Source organism: Nuphar pumila, chromosome 3 (genome assembly GCF_984573655.1).
Source record: "Nuphar pumila chromosome 3, dmNupPumi1.hap1.1, whole genome shotgun sequence".
In the NCBI taxonomy this organism is placed as follows: Eukaryota; Viridiplantae; Streptophyta; class Magnoliopsida; order Nymphaeales; family Nymphaeaceae; genus Nuphar; species Nuphar pumila.
In genome coordinates, this window is record NC_143251.1 from 140511540 (window position 1) to 140530207 (window position 18668).

The 18668-nt window shown below is 36.6% G+C and overlaps 1 protein-coding gene across 2 annotated transcripts in view; it reads right to left on the reverse strand.

The window, feature by feature from the left end:
* LOC149844110 (AMSH-like ubiquitin thioesterase 3) overlaps positions 1–16603 on the reverse strand; it is a 52379-nt gene extending 35776 nt beyond the window's left edge. Inside the window, exons 1-10 of one of the 2 annotated variants that reach the window (XM_090000323.1) lie at positions 16362–16603; positions 13393–13457; positions 13131–13206; positions 12839–13021; positions 12471–12580; positions 1230–1326; positions 1108–1154; positions 574–901; positions 156–245; positions 10–72 (exon numbers count right to left, since the gene is read on the reverse strand). In XM_090000323.1, coding sequence (XP_089856449.1) covers positions 10–72; positions 156–245; positions 574–901; positions 1108–1154; positions 1230–1326; positions 12471–12580; positions 12839–13021; positions 13131–13206; positions 13393–13457; positions 16362–16475 — 1173 coding nt within the window. In that variant the 5' untranslated portion in view covers positions 16476–16603. The remainder of the gene's footprint in view (positions 1–9; positions 73–155; positions 246–573; positions 902–1107; positions 1155–1229; positions 1327–12470; positions 12581–12838; positions 13022–13130; positions 13207–13392; positions 13458–16361) is intronic. The other variant, XM_090000325.1, reaches the window with a different exon arrangement.
* Between the last annotated feature and the right edge of the window lie 2065 nt (positions 16604–18668).

Consider the following 18668-nt stretch of genomic DNA (forward strand, 5'->3'; position numbering starts at 1 on the left):
GGTTCTTACTGTATCAGATGTTGACTCTTGTTTTGGTATTATTAAAGTTGTGACAGAGAATATTCGCTTTTTCTGCAAATTTTTAAAAAATCTAAATAAAACCCATGCGAGTGTAGTGGAAACATAACAATTAACCAATGCATAGTTATACTTACTAAAGAACCTGCAAGAATACCACAAGTTTCTAAATTCTTCCGTGTATTTTTCTGTGCCAACCTCATGAAGTCCTCCATGATCTTCACTGGCTAAAAAGTAATTACCATGAGATCATATACAATAAATCTAGACCGGCATAATTTGATCATGGAAATGGAATTGATGCAAAACTATAGGCAATTAAACAACTTACAAAAAGTATGCTTAAGGTGACACTTTACATGCACGCATACACATCCGCGCACAGGGGCATGCATGAGCATGCGGGCATGATTGCATCACCATAACACAAGAACACATGCATGCACGACACACACATAGACATGGAAGTCTAAGATAGTCTTTGCCCTTTCTTTTCATCATATAAAAAAACCTTCAGTTTAAAATGAGAGCAGGAAAAATAAACTAATGGCTTACTAGGTGCAGCTGCAACAGAGTTTTAGAATGATCAGATCCGTCACATGAAGATATTGCAGGTCCAGGTCTTGGATCAGCAACTTCTGAATGGGGGATTGGATCAAACACCTCTACCTGAGCAAGAACAGGAGGAGGTGTAGGCTGTCTAATAACAGTAGGCTCAGTAGAGCTTACATCTGCATCATTAGTAGGTGTCTGCAGGAGCTTCTCCCCAGGGAGTGACCATCTACCATCATCAAGAGATAGAACTGAATCCATGGTAGACATACCCACTTCTGAATCACCACATTTCGCATTTACAAGAGCCACTTGCCCAACATGGCTCAAGCTGTTAGCACATAAATAAGAGGAATAGACAATGTTAACAATAGGATGTCAAAGGCAACTTAATACAGAGGCTACTAGGAAGGTAGGGCCTTAGGAAGTGATAGAAATTTACAAGCCCATCAACTAACCTAAAAAGCATGAAATTCTTTCTATAATGACCCATGTCCAGTGTACAAAGCACTAGAAAATTCAGACCAAGATACTTACCATGGGACATCGATTGGAGTCAAATCCATATTGCTAGGATACTGAACCTGTAAGTAGAGCTACATAAACCACTGATAAATTGCAACAAATAGTTCCAAGATACAAGAATACAAGGACTATACCCTTATACCAGTCATAGGTGGCTGCCATTGACCATGAAGACCATTTGGTCCCAAAAGAGAATGCTTAGACAAAGTTTCCACTTTTGGAGGAGGCAAGCTGAAAATCAAACAGAACTATAAGGTTGCAGACATTGCAGAGAAATCCTATTCACATCTGTATATTTGTATACGCATATATGTAACATATCCACATTTCTACATGCAGAAAGTATTTATGTGTGTGTGTGTGTTTCATGTGTTACTTTTTCAACAAGATTATGTACATTATTATCGTATTAAGTGTAACTCGACTCTCAAGTAGCTATAGTTCAGCTAAGGCAGGCCATATTGTGAACAAGATTTTCATGGAAAAAGAGAGAAAATTATGGATACATAATGAATAGATATATGAGATATGAATTACATGTTTTTCAAGTCCCACATTCAGACATATTACAGTGAGCAATCATAAGAGGCATAAAACTAAAAACTATCCTTTATTTTGAGATTGGACTAGGGCTCTCACTAACATTTGACTTTCCTTTTTTGATTTTCTAAAACTTCACATCAACCGCACAATTATAGTCCAAGATGCCTGATAGAAAAACATATATGAGCATAGTTACAGAAACAAGAAAGGTCACCATACAGGAAAATCCTTTGAATTTTCCCAGACTACTAGAGAGACAAGAAATAAAGGGAATACATATGCGAAGCGTATACTAGTTAAAGCAGAAATATGAATAGCCTTGTTCTTGTAGACCATAAAAAGTTACATGCAGGGCTCGATGTAGGTAATGAACCAAGTAGTGTTGGACAACGGTGGCTCAGTCCTCCATAATGAAGTATTGATGGGCAATGTGATGCCATCACATTCCCGCATGCTTTCCAAAGAACTAAGTACCCACTAAAGATGGCAAGCGACATGGATGTGAGATACTTTTTGTTTTTCATGATGTTGGATAAATAGCATCATTGAGGACTATGTCACACAGACACTTCACTTAGGATGTGTATCCTGTGTCTACACGACACCAAGACACACCAAAACACTTCATTGAGACATTGACACAGTCAAACCAATGTTGGACACAAACATTGTGTCATTAACTTTATCTATTTCCTTTTATGATCTTGATTACTTATTCTGAATTCTCTTCTGTCTAATTTTTTAAAAATTTGTCATAAATTACATTACAGTTCAATTTCAACTTACATTAATTATTTGATGTTCTTTTATATACCTGTGTGTGTGTGTTTTTTTGTACAGCCATGTTCCTGTGACTTAATTTTTGAGAACTGCCATGTGGTACCAAGCATTTTTGCACAACGTCCCGTTTCTAAATTCATATGCATGTGACATAGATTGAGGATCATGTAGTAGGTGAGACTAAGGATTGCCTCAACTACCCTCACTCACTACCTCAGCAGAAAGTCATACAACACTATAGGAGGGAACTGTCCTACCCTTGTAAAATTGTCGTGCAGACCTTACGCTCTGCTACCCCTACTTTAACCAATCACCTTCTCATTTTTTGGAAGGTGATGATCACCTCCAGCTTCTATCATCTCACCTAGGCCTCTTAACCCTCCCACCCAATTGCTTTCATGGTTCAGGGTCTACTCTTTTACTCCCCCTCATCGCCTTGTTCTTTTGTTGCCGTGCCCATAAGCAACAACCACTATCAAGGATTCTCCACTGCCTGCATGATCCCCCATTCGGTCCTATTGAAATGCTTCCCAATGAATTTTTATTTTCTCATATCAAGGGTTCCCTCACTTTGTTGGACAGGTGGGGGTAAAGAAGTTAGTCCAAGACCATAAAATTAGGTTAGCCACTTGGAACATAGGGTCTTTAACTGGTAAGTTGGTAGAGTTAGTAGATGTTATGTGTAGGAGAAAGATTGGTATTTTATGTCTACAAGAGACCAAATGGGTAGGTGAGAAAGCAAAAGTGATAGAACCTTTGGGATATAAGATTTGGTATACAGGAATAAATAGGAATAGGAATGGAGTAGGGATTGTTATGAGTCGTTAGTTTATAGATAATGTAGTTGAGGTCCGTAGGAAGGGTGATAGAATTTTACTTATTAAATTAGTATTAGGTACGGATATTATTAATATTATTAGTGTTTATGCACCTCAAGTAGGTTTAGATGATTCCATTAAGCATCAATTTTGGGAAGATTTAGATGAAGTAGTACAAGGGATATCTTATGGAGAAAAACTTTTCATCGGCGGTGACCTTAATGGACATGTAGGCATTAGTAGGGATGGATTTGAGAGACTTCATGGAGGCTATGGTATAGGAGAAAGAAATGAAAGTGGAGAAAGGATTTTAGATTTTTGTTTGTCCTATGATATGATCTTAGCAAACACTTGGTTTAGGAAGAGGGAGTCTCACCTAGTAACATTTAAAAGTGGGGTTAATACGAGTCAGATAGATTTTTTCCTACTTAGAAAGAGAGATAGGGGTTGTTGCAGCGATTGTAAGGTTATACCGGGAGAAAGTGTAGCTACACAACATAGAGTCTTAATTTTAGATCTTAGAATTAGACAATGCCGCAAAAGGGATAGACATAGGATAGATCCTAGAATTAAGTGGTGGGCACTGAAAGGAGCTAAGCAAGGAATGTTTGTAGAGCAGGTAGTTAAGGAAGCTGATTGATGTCTCGAGGAGGATGCAGAATCAATGTGGAACAAGATAGCGGGTGGCATGAGAAAAGTGGCTAAGGAGGTATTGGGTGAGTCTAAAGGCGGTGCACCACTAGGTAAGGATACATCATGGTGGAACGAGGATGTCAAATTAGCTATTAAGGTTAAAAGAGAGTGTTATAGAAATCTAAGTAAGAGTCGTGATAATGAGAATTTGGAGAAGTATATGATAGCAAAGAAGGAAGCTAAAAAAGTAGCTCGAAACGCGAGGGCTAAGGTATATAAGGAGGTTTATGACAAGTTGGATACCAAAGAAGGCGAGAAGGATATTTATAGGCTTGCAAAGATGAGAGATAGGAAATCGAGGGATTTGGGTATGGTTAGATGTATCAAAGATGAAACGCAAAGGGTTTTAGTCAAAGATGAGGAGATTAAGGAGAGATGGAAAGATTATTTTGATAAACTATTTAATGATAGTCATGCTCAAGATCTTGGAGACTTCTCCATTCCTTTTCATGAGATAAATCGTGACTTCATGCGTAAGATTCAAAAGAAAGAAATTGCAGAGGCTTTGAAGAAAATGAAATCTAGAAGGGCAGTTGGCCCAGATGGTATACCTATCGAGGCTTGGAAATGCTTGGGAGAGAAAGGTTTAGAATGGTTGACAAATCTTTTTAACTTGATTTGGCAAACAAATAAGATGCTTAATAAGTGGAGGAAGAGTACTTTGGTGCCTTTATATAAGAATAAGGGTGATATACAAGATTGCACAAACTATCGTGGTATAAAACTCATGAGTCATACTATGAAACTTTGGGAGAGGGTGATTGAGTCTAAGTTGAGGAAGGTTGTCACGATATCGGAGGATCAATTTGGTTTTATGCCTGGAAGATCAACTATGGAAGCTATACATCTTCTTAGACAACTTATTGAAAGATATAGAGAAAGGAACAAAGATTTGCATATGGTTTTTATTGATTTAGAGAAGGCGTACGATAGAGTACCTAGGGACGTTCTCTGGTAGACAATGATGAAGAAAGGTGTTTCTCTCAAGTACATTAGTATAATTAAAGATATGTATGAAGGAGTAGTAACCAATGTCCGCACTTGTGGAGGGGTGACAACCAATTTTCCGATAACGGTTGTGTTACATCAAGGATCTGCTTTAAGCCCTTTCCTATTTGCGATAGTGATGGATGAGCTTACGAGATCAATTCAAGAAAATGTACCGTGGTGTATGTTGTTTGCTGATGATATTGTTTTGATTGATGAGTCTAGAGCTGGGGTTAATGCTAAGTTAGAATTATGGAGACAGACATTGGAAGCTAGAGGTTTTAAGTTGAGTAAGAGTAAGACTGAATATATGGAATGTCGGTTTAGTAAGCAACGAAGTAGTGATGGGAGTGTAGTGAAGCTTGGTGAGCAAGAAATACCGGTGAATGATTATTTCAAATATTTGGGATCCATCATTCAAAAGTATGGAGAAATTGATGGAGATGTAAATCATAGGATAAAGGTTGGGTGGATGAAATGGAAAAGTGCAACTGGAGTGTTGTGCGATCATAGAATGCCATTGCGATTGAAGGGAAAGTTTTATAGGACGACTATTAGACCCGCTTTACTATATGGTACGGAATGTTGGGCTGCCAAGAGACATCATATTCAAAAAATGAGTGTAGTTGAGATGCGGATGCTTAGATGGATGTGTGGAAATACAATAAAAGATAAGATTCAGAACGAGGAGATACGTAAGAAGGTAGGTGTTGCACCCATTGAAAATAAGATGCGAGAGAATCGTTTACGGTGGTTTGGACATTTTCGGCGAAGGCCTAATGATGCTCCAGTTAGAAGGTTGGAGAAATGGGAAAATATATTAGTTAAAAGAGGTCGGGGTAGGCCTAGGAAGACTTGGATGGAGATGATAGGAAAGGATATGAATGCTTTGAACCTCACCGAGGACATGGCATTGGATAGAAATGATTGGAGGAAAAGGATTCATGTGGAAGACCCAAAATGAATTTCTTTTTTGGTTCATATCGCTGACCCCAATTGTTTTGGGATGAAGGCGTAGTTGTTGTTTTGTTGTTGTATATCACCTAGGCTTGAAAAGTGCCAACAAGTGTATAGACTATAGAGGATGTGTGACTCTAAGATGTTCATAGACTCTCTAACTTTTTCATGCCGGGCATGTAATGAAACCAACAAAATCTCAAAAGAGTGCTACAAAGGCTACAATGAGATACCAATACAAAAGTGGTCACTTATGGACTAAAAGAACTCTCACAACGGAGATACACTCCAACAACTCACAAAGAGAGTCACAAGTAAAAGAGAGCTTTCATTAACAAAAATGCTTAGAAAAGCATTGAGAAATACAATAGGGAAGATCCCTATTTATAAGCACAACAAAGGGCAAAGGGGACTCCGCCAAAAGGAGCTTAGAGAGGGGGAGTCATTGGGCTCCCAACGGCTCTAATTAGGGTTGTTGGGAGTCCAACAACTCCAATTAATGTTGTATGCTTTATTGACTTTTCAGTCAATAAAGGCATAAGCTTATTTGAGTGTCCTAAAACAAACAATGCTTTATTGACTTTTTAGTCAATAAAGGCATAAGCCTATTTCAATATCCTAAAACAAAAAATAAAAGTTATTCTAACTAGCCTAGTTATAACTAAACTAAGAAGCTAAACTAAAGGATAAGATTACATATGATAGAGTTGATCTCACATATGAGATTAACTATGAGATTACAATTTTAACACTCCCCCTCAAACTTATGGTTGGACAACCGAAAGTTTGTCTAAGAGAAAATAAAACCGGGGAGCAACAAGGGGTTTGGTAGAAATTTCTCTCGGACATAGTGGCAAACCATCTCAATATGCTTCATTCGTTCATGGAATGTCCGGTTGTTGGCAATGTAAATAGAGTTTTTATTGTCGCAGTATAGTTGTGATGGTCCCGTAGTCATAACACCCATATTTTAAAGCAGTCTTTTTAACCATACTACTTCCATAGAGGTTGTAGTCATGGCTCTGTACTCAGTTTCAGTTGATGAAAGAGAGACTTTTTGTTGCTTCTTGCACCGCCAAAAAATCAAAGATTCTCTTAAAAACACACAAAGACTAGTAGTTGAGTGTCGATCATTGGGATCACCCCCCAATCTGCATAAGTAGTTAATTGTAACGAAGAAGAAACAGACAAAAAAAGTCCTCTATAAATAAAGATTTTAAGATATTTGATAATTCATAATATTGCTCTCATATGAACATTAGAGGGAGCATGCTGTAATTGACTTGCTGTGTGGACAGCATGTGTGATGTCCGATCGTGTGATGGAAAGGTAAGACAATACCCCAACAAGTTGTCTGTAAGGTGTTGGGTTCCCAAGTGGTTCTCCATCATCAATCTTCATCTTGGCATTTACGACTTCAAGAGTATCAACGTGCTTTTCATCTGTGATTCCGGACCTATCAATAATATCAATAGCAAATTTCTACTGAGTTAGTAAATAACCTTTAGGAGAATCGGTCACTTCGATTTCAAAAAAAAAATTTAAGAAACCCAAGTCACTCATTTCAAAATTGTTTTTGAGAAATTTTTTGATGTTGTCAACAACCTGTTTATCACTTCCTGTGATGATCATGTCGTCCACATAAAGTAGAAGAATAATAATATCTGCATTAGATTTCTTAATAAACAAAGTTGTGTCAGTAAGACAAAATTGAAAACCAAAAACAAGCATAACTTGACTAAATTTGTCACACCAAGCCTTTGGGGCTTGTTTGAGTCCATATAAGGCCTTATGTAAACGAAGAGTTTTTCCTTGAGGAATCTTAATACCAAGTGGAGGTTCCATATAAACTTCTTTAGCTAGACTACCATTAAGGAACGCATTCTTGACATCCATCTGAAAGATATGCCATTTTTTTATAGAGGCAAGAGCAATCAAAGTTCTTACAGTAGTCATTCTAGCGACTGGTGCAAAAGTTTTCTCATAGTCTATTCCATATTCCTCAGAATAGCCTTTAGCAACTAGCCGGGCCTTAAAACGTTCAAGAGTATCATCACTCTTGATTTTGACTTTGTATACCCAACGACATCCTATAGGTTTCTTTCCTGATGGAATATCTTAAATAGTCATTGTATTCGCCTTTTCTAAGGCACTTAACTCTGTTGACATGGCTTTAACCCATTCAGGATGTTCTTTTGCAGTATCATAATTAGAAGGTTTTATGTAGGAATGTAACAGGGCAATATATGCTTGGTACTTTGGCGAAAAAAACTCATAGGATACAAATTTTTCAGGTACTTTTGACATCCTAGATGATCTTCTTGCTTTTATATGATCTTGTGTTTTAGTATATTTTTCTAGAGCACAAGGTTGATCTAGGTTACACCGTTTGAAGTATTGAATACATTCTGGATGAGATGATTCAGTACTTATCACATTTTGATCTTCTTGATCAACATCTTCCTTATCAATCTCTAGAACTAAGTTCAGTAAAAAGGAATATTCATCGACCTTTGTAGAGCTTTTTATTTCAAAGAAACTTTCATTTTCTAAGAAGGATACATTTCGTGACATATATAGCTTTTTAGTTTTAAAATCAAGGCATTTATAACCTTTTTGATTGCTTGCATAACCAAGAAACACACATTGGATAGCACGAGGTGAGAGTTTGTCATTTTTGTTGAAGAAAACAAAACATTTACAACCAAATACCCTTAACCTTGAATAATTTGGGATTTGTTTGAAGAGTTTTTCAACAGGTGAAATATTGCTTAAAACAAAGGATGGCATTCTATTAATGAGATATACCGCGGTTAAAGTGGCTTCAACCCAAAAAAAATGGAACTAGATGAGTGACGAGTAGGGTTCTTGTTATTTCTATAATATGCCTATATTTTCTTTCTGCTAGGCCATTTTGTTGTGGGGTATATGGGCATGATCTTTGATGTAAAATACCATGTAAATTTAAGTAATCGTTAAATTCTTTTGACAAAAACTCTCCCCCTGAATCAGTGTGAAAAATGGAGATATCATTCTTACATTGATTCTTAACCAGTTTATAAAATATTTGAAAATGAAAAAATACTTCAAATTTATGTTTTAGAAAATAAACCCAAGTATATCTTGTAAAATCATCTACAAAAATGACATAATATGAAAAGCCTCTTTCGGATATAACTCAAAAGGCCGAGAGGAGACAAAATTTCTTTCTTCAAAGGGCAATTTCTTCATTTTTCCCAAAATACATTTTCATATTTAAATGTTTCAGAATTACAAAAGTTTTTCATATTTGAAAAAAAATGAATCTTGGATATGCTAGGATGACCAAGTCTCATGTGCCATAGATTCAACTTCATTTTTTGAACATTACAACAAAGCGTATTCTTGGGAATTTCTAAAAAGTCCATGTAGTATAAGCCTCCTTCTTTATGGCCTTCCCCAATCAACTTCCCTGACTGGTGATCCTGCACTCGACAACCACGAGAAGAGAAGGAAACGTTATATCCATGGTCAGATAGTTGAGAAACAGACAAGAGATTGAGATTTAATTTGAGAATATATCTAATTTGTGGAATATGAAATCCTTTTAAGTTTTGAGAAATTTTTTCAAAATTCCCTATTGCTTCGATTTTTAGTGATGTTCCAGCGGCAGTAAAAACATTAGATCCATTTGAGTTATGACATTCGGATAGTATTTCAACATTCGAAGTCATATGAAAAGAAGCACCTGAGTCAAAAAGCTATAGAGTTTTACCTGGATCACAAGAGCTCACAAAAGAGACAGCAGCTCATGTAGATGAAGATGCTCCTTTGAGTAGTGGTCCGAGTGCTTCCACCAATTATGCAAGAGACATACTCCCAATGGAAGTTTTGCTTGATTCTTGTGGTGGTCCGACAGAAGCAACATTTTTCTCATAAGGTCTCTTTAATCTTGGACAGTGAGTTTTCACATGTCCAGGTTCACGGCAATAGTAGCAAATAACTTTTTTTTTCTCAAAATCATCATTTCCTCTTCCATAGTTGGGAGGCTTGTAAGTCCTGACAAAGTTTCCAGGTTTCGAGACGGCTATAACTGAGTCGTCATCGCTTTTGAAAATTCTACTTTTTAGTCCATTTTCTTTCATACTCAACTCCTCTATTGTATCTTCTATTGACGACCCTTTTCCACGATGGAGAAGAATAGACTTAGTGGATTCAAATTCCGATCGTAATCCACTAATAAAATGAAAAAAAAATGTTATGCATTTATTTGGTTTTGGCGGAGTTCAATATCTTGTGAACAATGACACTTTGGTTCAAGAAGAGCTAACTCTTCCCACAATTCAGACAAGCCATTGTAGTATTCTCTAATGCTCTTGTCTCCTTGAACCATATTCCGAACTTTAATTTGTAAAGTGCACAGATGTGCAATATCCTTAAGAGAATACATTCTCTTAAGGTAATCCTATGCATCATTAGCATGCTCGAATTGTGCAAGACTCGAGCATTTCTTTATGTCAACACTTGTAATAAACCAAGACATAATTTTGGCATGACCCATTCGTCATTCCTTCCATTTTTTTTTTCATAAATGGAAATGACTTTGATCCTTTCTACTTCCGTGAGAGGTATTTCTTTCTCTCATTCATCCTTTGTAAGGATTAATGTAGGTTTCATATCGGTTCCGTCTACTAATCCCCATAATCCCTTTCTCCATATAAGGTGCTTCATAATTGAAGCCCATGTGACGTAGTTTAAATCATTAAGCTTAATGGGTTTAATGGTAACATTATTATTGTCATCCATTTTACAAGGCTTAATAAGGAGAAGAAGAAAGAAACTTAATGAGAGTAGAGAAGAAAGATGTACTCTACCATGAATGGTAGATACAAACACACCTCCAAGCTTATTGATCACTCTTTTATATATACTTGAAGAAGAACGCCTCTTCTCCTTCAAAACTTGATTGGCACACTTCCCAATACACCGAGATAAATAGCTTGATCACAACCGTTGCTTTGATACCATGTAAGGAAATAGAACCCGAAACGGAACTTCAAAAAGAAACTCACAAAAGATCTTTCTCAATGAACACAAAGGTTCATTCAACACACTCACAAGAACCGAAATATTCAAAAGAGTGCACACAACAAGAGAGAAAAATATATCTCATTAAAATGGAATAAACCCACACAAAAAATTATATAAACAAGAAGTAAAAGCCCATATTTATAGGGCTGAAAAGGAGCTTAGAGAGGGGGAGTCGTTGGGCTCCCAACGGCTCTAATTAGAGCTGTTGGGAGTCCAACAACTGCAATTAATGTTGTATGCTTTATTGACTTTTCAGTCAATAAAGGCATAAGCTTTTTTGAGTGTCCTAAAACAAACAATGCTTTATTGACTTTTCAGTCAATAAAGGCATAAGCCTATTTCAATGTGCTAAAACAAAAAATATAAGTTATTCTAACTAGCCTAATTCTAACTAAACTAAGAAGCTAAACTAAAGGATAAGATTACATATGCTAGAGTTAATCTTACATATGAGATTAACTATGAGGTTACAATTTTAACAAGGGGCAGCCCAACGGCTAGTTGGGTTGTCCCAATCAGTCACATGTTATAAACATAATAAAAAAGAAAAAGAAAATTAAAGGAATTACAAATCAGCCCCTAGTGTGCTGACCCCTATTACAAAAGGAAATGACTGAAATACCCCTAATGGGTATTTCGGTTTACATACAAGTATATATAACAGAGTTACCAATCGAGGAAGCGGGAGCGGGAAGCGATATGGGAAGCGGGAGCGAGAAACGAGGCACTTTCAAAATTTTAGGAAGCGGGAAGCGTGGGATGACTTAGAAGAAAATTACGAACCGTCTCGAAAGCGACCTAGGAAGCGAACCGGAAGCGAGGGGGAAGCGAAAAAAATAAAATTACAAAAATAAAAAAAATAAAAAAATGGGGAAGCAAGGGGGAAGTGTGCTTCCCATTTATGGGAAGCGTGCTTCCCTGCATGTTTCAGAAGCGCGACGTTTCGCGCTTCCATATGCACCTAGGCACTTCCGGTAACTCTGATAAATAATGTATAGTCACACACACACACACACACACACACACACACATATATATATATATATATATATATATATATATATATATATATATATATATATATATATATATATATACTGGGTATAATATCTTAACAGGACAGTCAACCTATAAAGTAACAACTTCCAATAATACAAATCCAACGATAGGATGTCAGTTTATGTTAAGCTTCCCTTAGGAACTAGAGATAAAATGATAAGAGTAATTACTCAAATATGAGGTTGGTTAGACACTTTTTTCCATGTATTTGATGATGTTTCAAAAAAATAGATTGCATGTTAAATCGCATTAAAGCTAATTATTCAGGCAGATATCCATGAAGCTCCATTGGCATTTATCCAGTTATCTGATTAAATAATTTCAGATTCATTGTAAATGCTGCATCCAAGTTGCAAAAGACCTAAAAGAGTATCAAGTATAATAGCGACACCATGACGAGTTCCAACAAACAACCACATTTTCATTTCTTCCCACAAACATCTAACAGTAATCAAGACATAAACGTACAATTTATAAGAACGTCTATGAAGTGGTCTGTTCAAATCATCTTCAACAAACCCATTGCTAAACTTCCTGGAAGCCTGAGATGCACCATTTTTTGAAGTATTCAGGACCATCTACACAAAGCAATGTTGAAGAAACTATAAGTCTGGGAAATATAAATTAAATTCAACAAAAGTTTCCATGGATCTATATTGATTATTCTTAAATAGTCAATGACTACATGCAATTTACAAACTAGATACATGAATCTTTGCATGCAAATGAATCAAAGAAACATACGCACCTGCCTGACAAAAATATTTTCATATAACCAAGCTTCTTTTGAGAAGCATTTCATATAACCAAGTTAATCTTGCATAAAAAAAGAATACCTGTTGGCATGAGTTAGGGACTTGTTTCTTAGTTGGAGGCCATTCATAAGAAGAATCCATTGAAACACATGCCATCTTCTCCTGCACCTCAAGTTCAGCCACGTGCTGTTTATTTATTTCATCAACTTCACATTGCACATGAAGCTTCAACGTTTCTAGCTCCCCTATCACATCCAGCAGCTTCTGCAATGATTAACAGGAAAGATCAAAAGAGATTTATTAGTAAATCTAGCACATCCTTGTAGCAAATCACAAGGAAATAGAAGCTGAATCTTGTAAATGTCAGTCTCACCTTTTTAAAAATAACTTCTTCTCTTAGAAACAGCACCTTGTAATCTCGGTGACATGGTATTGTTTCAGAAACCAAACTGCAACAAGAGATGGAAGTCACTAGCTATTGCACATAGAAACTAGCTGATGATTTGTTTCAATGAACTGAAGAATGACATACCAGCTCTGGTAACCAAGGAGGAAAAGAAAAAAACAACAGGCAGTTAAACTAAGAAAATATGTGGAATAAGTATGTGGCATACAGGAAGTTAAACACTCTTTACCTTGAATATCTGAGAAGTATTATGTAAAGGTCTATGATATTCTTTTCTTCTCGATATATATCAGCCTGGGGATAATGAGATAGTGTTAGTTATCAAGAAAATAAGCACTCAATCTAATCAAAGAATAAAGGAACCTTTTAAGTAGGCAACATTAGAAACAAAACTTAGGGTGTGTTTGAATGCCTTTGATCTCAGATCCGAGGATCTGATGTGGCACACGCATGGTGATGTGGTGCTGGTGTGGCAGTAAAATCCTGGGTTTTGCAAATGCTAAATCTCAAATCTGCGGATACCTCGGATTTGAGATCCTCACTTTTATGAGATATAGAAGAGAGTGCCATGGATTCGAAATCCGATGGGGAGGGGTTGGACTTCAAATCATTGGATTTCAGATCCACAGATCGCAGATCCGAGGCCAAACACACTCTTTTTTTATGTTATTTGCTTTTTTTGTTATTTATATTCTATTTGTCTTTAATTCATAGAATGTGTGCATCTCACTTTTATTGTTGGACAAGAGAAAGAAAAAAAGAATACCTGAAGCTGTATATATATATATATATATATATATATATATATATATATCATAGTCACCGATATCGCTGATATCACAAAAATATCGGCAATTTCAAGCCAACCCTTAGTAACAGGAATATATCGCGATATATTCAATATAGCACTACAGAAACTGCATGATTTTCAGATTCTGATTTTTTTAAAAAGCCCCAAATTTATTATAGATAAAAATTTGGAAAAATCAGTATAATTTAAAGAAGAAAAAAATGAACTTGGCTCAAAATTTGGTTTGATTTGGTTCAAAAACCAAATCAAATTGATGTGTTTTACACACTTCATGGTTTTTTTCAAAAGATCTTGTTTTCGAAAAATATGAAAAATGGAGGATTTTAAAAACAAAAAAAAATTAGTATGAATTTCTATTAATAAAAATGGAATGATTTGCAAAAAGCTGAGTATTGGGTGAGATTTGGGTGAGATATGAGAAAATCCCCAAATCGAGTGTCGTGAGGGGCTGTTTCTGAAAAAAGGGCATTTTGGGGATTATTCAAAACTTTAAAACGTGGGGTTTTAAAAAGTTTTAAAGGGTAAAAAAGGAACTGAAAGTAGAAACGTGTTTTAAGGGTTTTAAAAGCTTTTTTAAGAGACGTGAGGACCTCGACTGGCTCGAGGGGCTTTTTCCTATTGTTAGATGGATGCTATAATTATTTGTTATGTTGTTACTTGTTAGTTATGTAGTTACTAATTTATTGTTTGTTAGTTGTTAGTTGCTCATTTATCAATTTATCTTGTCTATTTTAAGGTCTTTATTTTAGTTTTCTTTTATTTTTTTATTTTCTGTATTTTTACTTATTTTTTAGAATGTTTATTTAATTTTTTTATATATTTCCAAGATATTCCCGAGATTTATCAACTTTTGAAAATCTATTGGAGAAATACCCTCACCGAGAAATTACCTTTAACTATACAAGTGACTATGATATATATATATATAGATAGAGAGAGAGAGAGAGATTGTGTGCATGCATCTGTTTATACATTGCTATTTATAAAGCATAACACCGGAAATTCATATTTCCCAACAGGCGGACTAGATCAATCATGGTACAGAGTCTACAGCGTTATAATCTTGTGGTAAACAAACTTTAGCATTTTTTAAACAGTGAAGTTATATTTGTACAGATTTGACATTCAGAATCCCTTATGAATTTATTGTCTCTGTACCACGCAGGTAGCTAGTGGTTTAAATCCTTGAGTTGAAAGAGAATTATAAAATTAAATGGGTGCCATGCTGAGCTAATGGACATAATATGAAGGATCAGCAGAAGTATCAGTTTTGTATGTACTCAAGGTAGTCAACAAGTTCTCAACCATTTCTCCGGGAGGACATAATTCAGAGGCCTCTACTATACGAATTCAATGAATTTTTTCCCATAAATGCTCCAGAAAATGAAACAGCGCCCTCATGGTAAGTTAAGTGAGCTTCAGTATCGACAAATGATCATGATCCAGTGAAATGCTAGTTCTTCACTTCTATCACAAGCAAGGCAGCGTTTCATAACAACGCTTACAGGCTATCAAGCATGACATCAGGGAAGACCTTGACGTAGCTTCTAGGCAGTTTTACCACAGTTAATAAGTGATTTCTGATGCAGACATAAACAAGTTTAAGATTATTTGTTGAAAATCTCTTAACAATGTTTAGAAGTGTTTCGACTTTCCCTACATTCATAAATCTCTACCTTCTTCGCCTGGAATAATGCATTAATAATTAAAAGCATAAAGCATGCAAAATTGCAAAAGTGGTATAATGATAGAATTGCAACTAATGCCGAAGGATGTTAGTAAACCTAATAATATAAACAAATGCACAACATACACACGGTTGCATTTTCCACACCTTTAAAACTATGTGAAACATGGTTGCAACTAGTTAGCTAGTTCATGCCTAACTGGCACAAATTATCACTGTTTCATTGCCGAATGCCTAAGTTTCAGACAACAACAACAATTACAATGATGATAACCTTTCTTCAATGGACGGCACCTAGACCCCAAGGCCTACCCTGACAAGAAATTAGGCATTACTTCATGTACAACCACGATAAAAACAAAGCGATCAGAGGCACCACCGCTTTGTATTTACCAAACACCAACCAGAGACATTCAGACAAAGCCCAGATACAACAATGGAAATAACCCAAACTACAAATGAACCTATAGTATCACAATCAAGTGAGAAGATAAGATCGAGAGAGACTTCAAATAAACCCCCTCATTCAACCTTCGCTTCGAGATCGCCATTCAACTTCGACGAATTCACCCTAGAGCTTCGGCCCAATTTACACAAATCGAACCAAAACCCTAAGCAAACAAGAAAAGGAAAACCTAACCCTAAATTCCACTTGAAATTGGAAGAGAGGGAGAGAGAGAGAGAGAGAGAGAGAGAGGACCTGTCTGAGAAGGCTATCAGCGATTCGGTAGTAATACCGAAGGGAAATCCGATTGTCGACGCCGATCCTCTGCGTCTTGGCGGAGATATTGATCGCCCTCGCCGGAAACCTCATCTTGACGGCCTGATTCCGGAGTCACGTCGCCGGTAAAAGACTGGCGAGGGATTCTTTTCCGGCGAGGTTCTCCTCTCTCTCGGTTTGCTTCTGCAGTCAATAATTCTTCCCTTTGCGCGAGTTTCCTTGTGGGTTCCTCCTCCGTCATCTTAAATAGGTACTTGTAGTGGTAGGTGCCAACATGCTGTCTCTTGGGCTTGACGTTTAGGAGCGCTCACCTTTATGGCGAAGAGAATAATATAAAAAACAAATTTTATAAAATGTAAAAAAGAAAATCATTAAAAAATATAAAAGTGTTAATTAAAGGCAAGCTGGGGTTAGGCAGACCCCACCAGTTACACAACATACCATTGGGTTTTGAACTTGCAACGTCCCAAGACATGGTAACGTGCACTAACAGCTCCTACCAAGCATGTGTGGAGCCCTGTTGGTAGGTGTTAACTGTTAAGAATACTTGAGGCAAGGAACGTTACAAGTTCGAAACCGAATGAGAGCGTTCCTTGCCTCAAGGTTGAAGTTGAGTGCACTCTCTGGTAGGCATGGGCTCCTTAAGGAGGCATTTGGTTGCATAGATAGCAGCGGCATAGGTTGTTGTTGTCCGCACTCAACACAAACATTGGACGCGTGTCATGCATCTAGCAGGACACCTTTTACGTGTTTCCCACCCCTCCCCTTGAGCAGTGTTAACTGTTAAGGATACTTGAGACAAAAAATTCAAATTAACAAAAAACAGCAGAACAGTTGGGACAAACTTGACCTGTCTAAGACACCTCCACGCCCGGCCAGAAACCTGTTTTATACAGTTCTCACAATCAAACACCCATTAAGAGTTTTACCAAGTGGAGACCTGTCAATGTATGGTTGGTGATAGGAGGTCTTCACTTGGCCGGAGAGCAGATCAGGTGATCTGCCAAATCACTTTAGGGCCTGTTTGGAATGTGTAACTGGAATGGGCGATTATGAAGTTTATGCATTTGAAATCCAAATACATGATTTAGTGTAAATACAAAGGAGAAAGGGCTTCACTTCCCATCCCAAATGTATAAACGCCCATCCTAGCGCCCATATTCCAAACACTTGATTTGATGGTGCAATGAACGGTGAAGATGTCAAATCACTTGATTTGATGGATCATCTGATCTGCTCATCCTTGACCTAGCTAAAAATACAACAAAGTGTTTTCGGTGTTTAAAAATAGGTGTTATTTTGAGACATCGTGATTTGTTAGACATTTATCTATTTTTGAGGGATGCTACCCAACCATGGTCTGGGTATGGTGTAACTTTCCATCTAATATTTACTTTTTTTATTTAATAAAGCTGCTATGGTGATGTCTCATTGTAAGCAATGGGGGCTCCGCGTGGTTGGTAGGAGCTGTATGTGCAAGTCTCTTTGTGGTGGGATGTTGCAGGTTCCAAACCCAATGATATGTTGAATAATAACCGGTGGGGATCTGCAAAATCTCAGCTTGGAAAAAAAGAAATACATTAGTCGTAGTCCTGTTTCAGAGTAGACGGTATAAAACATTCACAAGTACTTTCTCCTTTCTCCCTCTTTCACCCATCAAAGATAGTCTCATGTTGGCTTTCGGTTTTGCAACAAAACATGTGCATCCCAAGTACTTAAGTATGCAGTGATGCAAACATGCTAAATGAAATATGCTTTCTAGTGAATCGATCTTTGGGTTGGAATCACTAGAAAAAGCTTAAAGTCACATTTAGCATGTTTGCATCACTATTAGATTGTTATTGTTATTCAAGAACATTTTAAGTCAACCCACTTAGTTAGGGGCATAGAGCATGTTAATATGTACCATCACATTGCAAGCCCATATATGCAGAGAAAGTCACTAGAATATGAGAACTAGAAATATGAGCATTTTCAATACTTTTTTTATATGAAAAATGACAATACTATCGGCTAATTTAACTCGATTTCTTAAAAACTTTATAATTTTCGATATTGTCTTGATATCTAAAATTATAAATATCCGACATTGTTAGGATCCTTTTACCCTTTGCAACCGCGAATTTAGGCTTTTGTGATAAAATTGTACTGCCCATTGATTATGTCCAACACCCACTTAATTCTAGAATTGCAGGTTTTTTATGTGAATTTAAACTTCACAAACTCGCATAAATTTATTTGCAAATTTTTTATAAAACTGAAACCACCAAAATTGCAAATTTCATA